Here is a 9975-nt window from a genome sequence, read left to right on the forward strand (position 1 = left end):
CACACACACACACACACACACACACACACACACACACACACACACACGTATTACTGGGCAGAAAACAAACTTGCTTATTGCTCCTGAGGGAGACACTAGCTCTATCTTCCCAGGCTGTTCATCATGCAAGTATCTTTGAAGAGAATCTGCGAAGATACTGGAACAAAGACACTCATGCCTCTGTAATCGAGACATGCAGTAACAGGAAGGCCCATAGAAAATTGTGTCCCAGCAGAGTTTTGGCCTAAGCACTAATACATTTTTCTGTTGAAATAATTTGGACCCAAGTATCCACCATGACCCTCTCTATTGGAAACAGAGAGCCTGACTTAGAACCAGTGCAAACTTAGCAGCCTATTGGGCTTTCTGCTCCAGGCTGAGCCTGTTTTAGTTTTTCACTTCAATAGGACAAAACATCGGGCTCAAATATAAACAACCCAAGAAACGAAGGGGGAGAATAAGGCCACGTGCCCCAAAAAGGTTTATTTACATCACTCTCATTAGTCTTCCATCATCTTGAGGTTTAAATGTGCCAGCAAACAAGTGTCTTTATCGAATCCTGATGAAATGTGGAAAGGATAGATAACTCCTCTAGAAACCAGTATGCTTTTTCTTTTTTTTATTTTTTGCACTGTCCTTAAAGGATGCATCAGATTTGGCTTTGTATCATAATTATCTGGGTTGAAGCCATATCCTCTGATTTATTAACTCCTTAAAAGCAAAAATTATGTCTTAATTATCTATCAGAGATATGTCCTAAAAGACTGTTTGGAAACAGTATGTTAAAATCAGTTAACGTGAAAAATGCATCTCAAATAAAAGAAAAGATGTCTCTAATAAAAGACAACTTTTAAAACTTAATTGGCAACCAAAATGTACATTCTTTTTCAATATATATCAAAATATTATAATGACATTAAATAACATTTTATTATGCTTAATCAGCATTTCATTACGTTAAGATAAACACCTATTTGTTGAAATTTTATTATTCACTATTTAAATACAGAAAAGTAAAATTTTATGAGAATTCCATAACCTTGTGATCTTCTCAGAACAGAATATTGATTTTCTATCAGTGTGCTTCAAATATGAAAAATACTATCCTTTGGTCAATTATATCATACAATTTGAGAAATGAGAAGATCTAATATCGTTTTCTGAATATAACTCATAACGTGATATATTGAAAATGACCATATATTGTGATATATATTGAAAACAAGTGCATATTCAATGATTTGATTCAGTGTTTTTGCACAAAAGAAATTTATAACATTCGTGGGTATATTATACAAATACAACTGTAAACCAATATACCATAGAATCACAGAAAGAGGTGGTTTCGTTTGCTTAATGCTGCCACATTGCTTCGAAAATTTAAGAAATAAGCATCAGAGAAGCTGATGATTTAACCACGGTCCTCCTGTAAGAACCCAGCAAAATTAAGACGCTAACGTAAATCTTTTGACTCCTAATAAATTCTTTTGTCATAATAATGAGAAGCCTCTTTTTCTATTTTTTTGTTTTTTGCATAAGAATATCACTTTATTTTCCCTCAGGTAATTTTTCTATGGCTTCAACATTTTCTCTTCAAAATTAGAAGAAAAATATCCCAAAGTTTAGAACTGGATCACTTGGCCCTTTCTCTTCTTATCTCCTCCCAGTTCAAAATGCTTGCATCTCTTAATGGCCAGCATCCTCTTGGATCTGCAGTTAGACTCAACACATTCCAGCCTTAGCACAATCTTCTTTGTGGTCTTAGCATTCTTACAGAAAATTGGCTTTGTCTGCCCACCACAGCCACTCTGCTTCCGCTCATAGCGCCTCTTTCCCTGGGCATACAAAGAATCCTTGCCCTTCTTGTACTGTGTCACTTTGTGAGGCTGATGCTTGCTACACTTCTTACAGGAAGTTATTCGGGTTTTAGGTACTTTGACGATCTTTGCAGCCTGGCTGTTTTGTTTGTATGATGAAAACGAGAAACCGCATCTGAGACCCTCGCCTCGTGCAGCTCTTGCCTAACAGGAAAGGGAAGAAAGAGCTCTCTTTTTCATAACTAATGAATTTAAATAGATTTTGAGCCCATTTTCAAAACTAGAAGGGGAAAGGGCAATATTTTAAAAGTTACAAATATGATTAGGTCAAATAATCACTAAGAGGGCACATCTATTAATAGAACAGGAATATAGGATGCCATAGGCATCTCCAAAATCTCAGAACCTTTAGAAAGCACTAGCATTCTCTATGCACACACTTGCAAAAAAAAAATGTTAGCATTGTCAACAAGTATCTACTTCTCTTTTGCACAGGTCTTTTAGTTTAAGGAGAGTGTTTCTTTATTGTGATAGAAACAGCTCAAGTAGTGTTCTCCCATATTACAGATTAAGAAGATGAGATCCAAAGAGGTGAATGACCTACCAACATGCCTAGAACTAGCAAATGCAACTGCAAGAACAATTCCTGAAAACAGGCTAAGTATTAAATCACTAAAATAATAATTAAATCACTTGCTCCATAAAAACATAACTATTCTTGAAACTTTACTTATAAACTTTCAAATTAAAAATAAGTGATAGCCAGATTCCTTTTTATCCCACTATGGATGCATATCCATAATTGTTTAAATTTATTTAATTTTACCTTTTGCTATATGCCTTCTCTTATATTTGGACCTTTCTCAGCTTTTCTTCATAATAACCTTGTTCCAATCACAGCACAATAACCTTTACCACTGTTTCAACAACAGAGTCTCATCAACCATTTTCATCTGTTAAAAGGAAGCACTCATATGTATCCATGTGCCATGTTGATTTCCTGCACCCATTAGCTCGTCATTTAGCATTAGGTATATCTCCTAATGCTGTCCCCGCCCCCCCCACCCCCCACCCCACAACAGTACCCGGAATGTGATGTTCCCCTTCTTGTGTCCATGAGTTCTCATTGTTCAATTCCCACCTATGAGTGAGAACATGCGGTGTTTGGTTTTTTGTCCTTGCGATAGTTTACTGAGAATGATGTTTTCCAGTTTCATCCATGTCCCTGTACCCTAAAACCTAAAGTACAAAAAAAAAAAAAAAAAAAGAAAATTCTCCCCTGATACAACATTGACTTAATTGTCCTTTTATAATACTTCTTCAAAGTATGATCATTATGAAATGAAAATGTGAAAACACTTGGAGGAAATGAACCTCCATGGATTTGAGTAAAAATTTATTTTCCTTTTTATTTAGCATTTGCAAATGTATATCTGATGTGCCATGCTGTCTCTAGCTGTGTGTCTCGCTAGCTTATTTCTGTTCTCATCCTCTCTGTCAACTTAGAAAAAAAATTAGTAAATTCTGTGTTTATTAGAAATACATACTTTCATGGTTTTGACAGCTGAGAAGTACTGTACTATGTAAATAAAGATACACCAACATATAAAAAAAAAAAAAAAAAAAAAAGGAAGCACTCCTAGCTGACCTCAATATTTACCCTGTCTTTACTGAGTGAAAGCTGGTGACCTCCAGCCTGTGTGGTTTAGCTCCAAAGAAGCTTGTGTAAACCTGCATTGTACATTAGCACATCCTGGGAGCTTTATAAAAAATACCAGTGCTAGAGCCTAAAGCCAGAAAAGTCAGATCTTTGAAGATATAACTTTAAACCTCCCCACTTGATTGTATGTGTTATTGAAGTCACTCGGTCTAGGGTACTTTGTTATATTAGCCCTAAGACACCTCCTCTTTCTTACATCTCTTCACTTTAATATTCCAAACTAAGTATTTTACACACATGGACCAAGCCCTACATTCAAAATTCCATAGGCTGGAACAGAAGATTTAGAGCCAACGATGACATTCTATGAAAAGAAACCCCAACATTTCTTAAGAACAATGAACATACAAATCACTTGTATATGTTTGACTGCTAAGGAGTAGGTATTCAACAAATAACTATTGAATAAGGGAAAAAATAAATGCAATAATAAATGAAAAACAGAGTAATATATGAACCGATAAGGGGTCCTTAAAGTAAATGTGTTTAGAACTATGCCTTAATTGAATAAGGGGCATGAAATATAAGTATGGGATGCCAGATCAGGGAACTGTTTTGAGGGAAGAGCTTCATTAGCAAAGCATTTATTAGATTGAACCATAAGAAATCAATAATATTTGACTATTATGAACCACAAAGATGGCAGTTTCATGTTACAAACTAATAATTTATTGAGTGGCTCATGGGTATTTCACACTGTTCATCAGTTCCCTTTGAGTTACAGCTAGTTATTAATATAATTATGACATTTTTATGAAGTCAAACTAAGCAATGGAGCTTAAAGCACAGAGATGAAATATTTTACTTAAAATTTTAAAACGTGTGTAGATGAAAAACAGAGTAATACATGTGTGATTGAATAAATTTAAGGTTGTTCCTCAGGGATAAATCTCAGCATATTTTTAATATATGGTAGTGATATAGCCTCAGGACATTTTAATATCACATTTTTCTGTGACTTTATGGATTTCACAAACCCAATTGCTACAGTAAACCAATTGTACCTCTGGGCAATTACAAAAAAAAGTGGCCCTACCTGTGGAGGACATAGCTTTAATAAGGTCAAATGACTTGAAGAGCAGAGTCCAGGATTAATTTCAGCTCCCACTTGCCACCCTGCCCTAGTGCACTTATGCAGTGAACAACCTGCACAACATATATGAAGAACACATACTGTTGACTACTGAAAAACATGGGTTTGAACTGCACGGTTCCACTTATACGCAGATTTTCTTCCACTGCTGTCACTACTGAGACAGTAAAACCAACACATCATCTCCCTCCTCCTCCTCAGCCTACTCAGTGTGAAGACAACCAGGATGAAGACCTTTATGATGATCCACTTCTACTTAATAAGTAGTAAATATATTTTCTTTTCCTTATAATTTTCTTAATCACAGTTTCTTTTCTCTAGCATATTATATGAATATAGTATATAATAATATAACATATGAAATATGTGTTAATCAACTATTGATGTTACCAATAAGGCTTACAGTCAACAATAGGCTATTAGTAGTTAAGTTTTTGAGGAGTCCAAAGTTATAAATTTTCAACTGTGCAGGGAGTCGGCAACCCTAACCCTCACGTTGCTCAAAGGTCAACTGTGCATAATTGTCTAAATCAGAAATTAGTTCATTTTCTTAGCCAGTTGTGACTTGATTGCCATAAGAAATGAGGCAGACATTACAGGATAAGTACATGTTTGAAAACCAAAGTATCACATTTTACTAGTCAATTATTGCTTATATAAAGGTACACTGAATAGTGTTCACGTAGCACCATGGGAGATTTAGGTAGTGAAAGCATTTGTAAAAATAAAAATAAAAAAAGAATGTATTTGTGTGTGTGCTCATGTGTGTGATATGGCCAAGCATATCTAGAGCCACTACTTTTTGATATATGCATGGTATGGCTAGGCAAGAAGGACTTTACCTACACCTTGGGGTCTGCTTCAATTGTGACCCCTTTAAAACCTCTCCAAGGACAAGAGTAATTGGCCATAGTAAGACCCAATAATTACTTCATTTGAAGCCAGTTAAATGAACAAGTACCTGCACACAATTTAGCTGAAGTATTGAAGAGAAATCTGACCATTAATTTTGATAAGAGAAGACTCCCAGGAATTCTGTGAAACACATCTCTTTTTTGAAATGAGTACAGAGATTTTTGAAGCCACATACTTGAGAGCAATCATAAATGAACACAATATGCCACTCCCAAGTTTTCCCCAAGACAGGAAAAAATAATTAGCTAAGAAAATAAATAGTTAAATAAATATAAGCAATTATACAATAAGTATGAAGGAACTTCAGGCATTAAGGAAATAGGAAGGTGAGACTCTGAACTGCCTGGGCCACCATGAAGCAAGTGTTCTTACCCATAACACTGAATTTTGAAATGGGCACTGTAAGTTTGGAAGTCTTAATGTACTTTGAAAATTAATTCTTTCATTTTTGTTAAAAGTTATATATTACTGGCTGGGCGTGGTGGCTCACGCCTGTAATCCCAGCACTTTGGGAGGCCGAGGTGGGCGGATCACAAAGTCAGGAGATGGAGACCATCCTGGCTAACATGGTGAAACCCTGTCTCTACTAAAAATACAAAAATTAGCCGGGCATGGTGGCAGGTGCCTGTAGACCCAGCTACTCGAGAGGCTGAGACAGGAGAATGGTGTGAACCCGAGAGGCAGAGTTTGCAGTGAGCAGAGTTCACACCACTGCACTCCAGCCTGGGAGATAGAGCAAGACTCTGTCTCTCAAAAAAAAAAAAAAAAAAAAAAGTTATACATTACTCAGAAACTATAAACACTTGTCTCCAGATAGTGTTAATTTATTTTCTTAATGATACTTAATAGTCTAATATCTCATTCAGCTAAATGAGTTTAAACTAAACTTTAATAGTTTAAAAGGGGATTATACTATTTCAAGTAATACTAAATATCCAGAGGAAAAGCCACCATTCCAGAAAAACCTCACAATTTTAATTATTATATTTTATGACTATAATATTGTAATACACATTTACAGCAGATATATTGGTTTCCAGGGGAAAAAACACTGCAATCTTAATTTTAAGATCTAACAAAATGCAACTGCTCATCTGCAAGTAAAAAGCAACGTGGTCGTATGTTATTCTTGAAAGTATTTCTATATGTAAATTATCTTTTTATTATAAATATCAACATTTCAGGATTCTAAACAGTAAATAACTTTGCAATCAAAAGATATTTGGGGAAAAACTGATTTCAAATATCTTCGAGTAGGAATGTCTGGTAATTAAGTCCTAAACTTTCTACAAAAAATTACAGTCCACCTACAACAGTTCTGGTACAAAAGTAACTTCTTGAATAATTAGACTGGCTTTGTTCTTTCCTGGAATCATCTATTAGGCAGCCAATTGCCAGTCTAGAAAAATCTTCAGGAAGCAAAGTAATGACCATTGGGTCTTATCTATAGTATTAGAATGTGATCATGCATGCCTAAGAGGTGATTTGATATTTAAATGTGTATATATATTTCTGTATCAAGGTCACTAAAATGAGGAAACTTAATATGACTACAATATCATATGAGCCCAGATATTTATAAAACTGCATATTGAGATGAAATCTGATCTCCATGCTAGTCCCTCTATTGTGCAACTGACATTGGTATTATTTTCCTTTATCAGAAGAAAACATTTGGTTCTCATGTTGACTATGAAACCTTTAAGACCTAATTTTAATTTTGCTCATTGTGTGCGTGTGTACAGTTCTGGGCTGGGTATTTATAAAACGCATGTAATTTGTCTAGTCTCTAAAAGAAAAAAAAACTATTTTATGTTGTTTTACAGTTATTTTTTATACAACAATTAATTTACATATGTGTTATCAAGTTCATATACTAACATATACTTAACAAGAGAAAAATCAAGCTCTACAGAATAAGAATTTTAGAATATTCTAATACAAAAATTATAAAAAGTTGATTGAGTAGAAAAACAAATGGTATCTTGCCAATAAATCAAGGTAATTTAAAAATGTTCCTGAGTGATGGTTTTAAGAGTCAGTCATATCAAACCATTTTAGAACAGAATATTCCACTTCTGTTGATAGCATTTCAACATAGAAAAAGAAAAAAATGTTTCAAAACCATTTTATGAAGCTTTTATATCAGAGTTTATTTGATGAAGGTCAAAACCCAATGAAACTCCCAAATACAGATTTAAACCTTACAAATAGAGATGAAAAACTTCTAGATAAAATATAACCTGAATATGTTGAAAGATATAGTCCATAATCAGAAAGGATATATTCCAGAAATGAAAAAAATAAGTGGTATTAGAAAGTCTATGTATATAACTCATTACACATCTAGATTTAAAATTTTTAAATAGTATTTAAATACATAATAAAAGGCATTTGAAATTTGAAAATACATTTCTATTAAAGATTTTTATAATACTCTAGGTAGAAATATGTTTTATTTTTATTATAAAGGTGTTTATCTTCAGTCAATGGCTACGAATATTTACAAAGATGAAACATTACAAGCATTTTTAGTGATGGAATCTCAAAAAAAAGGAAAAAAAATGAAGAAGGAGGGGAGAGGAGGGGAAGGGGAGAGATCAAGAAATTTAATTATATAAATCCTAAACAAACAGTGCTTTCTGGGGTCACAGGAGAAAACACATAGGGCATCACTAAATCACTTAATCTTGCTTCCTAACAATCCCCACCCACAAGATGGCCCTGAGTAATCAGAGGGTAATTCCATTCCCTTTTTGTGGTTGATTCAGGAACACAGGTCTAAGCCTTATGGCAAAGAGTTCATGAAAAGGAGGGTAATTCAAAAAGAAGACTGTCACTGGATCAGGGAGCATGAGGTTAGCTGAGGAAGGGTTTCATAAACTAAAGACAAAACCACAGGAAGGAACAACTTCTTTATCCTCCTTCTGGATATTACCGTCTGTGCTGTGAAGCCTTGAAATCTCGCAGCCATCTTATTTGGCTGAAGATAAAGTTGGCCCATAGAATTCAGCACTGAAGCATTAAGACAACCCCAAAGCCATCTTCCTCTTGGATGTCTATTTCTATGAGAGAAGAAGCCAGCTTTCACTGGGTTTTCTATTCCTTATAATCTAAGCAGCGGTCAGCAAACTTCAGAAAAGTTCTTGTTAGTAAATATTTTAGGCTCTGTGGATCACACAATCTGTTATTCAGCTCTGCCATTTCATTGCAAAAGGCAATACGTAAACAAAGAGTCACAACTGTGTTCTACTACATCTTTATTCACAAAACTAGGCAGTTAGGATACACTCCCATGTTTTCTTCTGTAACTTCTGTAGTGTTAAGATTTACATTCAAGTCTTTGATCTATTTTGAGTTAAATTTTGGCATAAGAGACAAGGTATGGGTATGATCCAGCACTATTTGTTGAAAAGACCATTCTTTCTCCACTGAATTGCTTCTGTCTTTGTCAAAAATTCATTGATCATATTGTGTGTAAGTCTACTTCTGGATCCTCCATTCTTGTACCTTGATTAGTCTTTCAATATTATACTGCTGATTACCATAGATTTTTAAAAATCTTAAAATTAGATAGTATAAAAGCCTTCCAAATGTGCTCCTCTTTTTCAATAGTATTATTCATTGTCATACAAATTTTAGGATCAGTTCATCAATTCCTACTAAAAAATTGAGAATTTTGATTGGAATTGTGTTGAATTTATAGATTATTTTGGGGAGAACTGATATCTTAACAGTATTGACTTTTTTGATCTAGGACCAGGATATAGCTAACAATTTATTTGCATTATCTTTTATTTCTGTAGGTAGTGTTTTCTAGTTTTGAGTATACAGTTCTGACACATCTTGTTAGGTGTGCCACTATGTATATAATATTATTGATGCTATTATATATGGTATTTTAATGTTCAATTTCTGATTATTTGTTGCTATTATATAGTTTTTTATATGTCAGTCTTGTATTCTATGATCTTGCTAAACTCACTGTTTAGTTCAAGTAGCATGTTTATGAATTTCATAGAATGTTCTACATAGATGATCATATCACCTATGAATAGATTATTTTAATTCTTATTTTACAATCAGGATCCTTGTAATATATTTTTCTTACCCTACACACTGTTTAGGACCTTCTAGTACAGCATTAGATTTTCTGTGTCTCTCTTACTTTTGCACTTCAAAGATATGCACACTCTCCAAAAGAACCCTATACGTAGAATTTAGAAGCTTCCTGTTGCTGAAACTGACCAGTATTAATTGGGGATTAATTAATCAAACTAAGTTTACCTGGATGTAGCTTATTTGAAATTTTGTATGTTATTAAGTGAAAAAAATTGTAGCACAGAAATACTGATTTGTGTGTGTGCATGTATGTAGAGAGAAACTTATCTCTGTTTTAAAAAACATGTCTGAGCATATTATGCAAGTAT

General features: G+C 34.1%; 1 protein-coding gene across 1 annotated transcript; it reads right to left on the reverse strand.

Annotated features, from left to right (window-relative positions):
• Positions 1-1566: 1566 nt before the first annotated feature.
• Positions 1567-6979, reverse strand: LOC116456740 (large ribosomal subunit protein eL42-like). Its single transcript, XM_032135546.2, has 2 exons — positions 6857-6979; positions 1567-2021 (listed from the first exon to the last, which is right to left on the reverse strand). The coding sequence occupies exons 1-2, from the start codon at positions 6977-6979 to the stop codon at positions 1623-1625; spliced, it is 522 nt and encodes a 173-aa protein (XP_031991437.1). The 3' UTR covers positions 1567-1622.
• Positions 6980-9975: the final 2996 nt, after the last annotated feature.

The sequence above is a fragment of the Hylobates moloch genome, unplaced genomic scaffold (genome assembly GCF_009828535.3).
Source record: "Hylobates moloch isolate HMO894 unplaced genomic scaffold, HMol_V3 SCAFFOLD_17, whole genome shotgun sequence".
Classification (NCBI taxonomy): Eukaryota; Metazoa; Chordata; class Mammalia; order Primates; family Hylobatidae; genus Hylobates; species Hylobates moloch.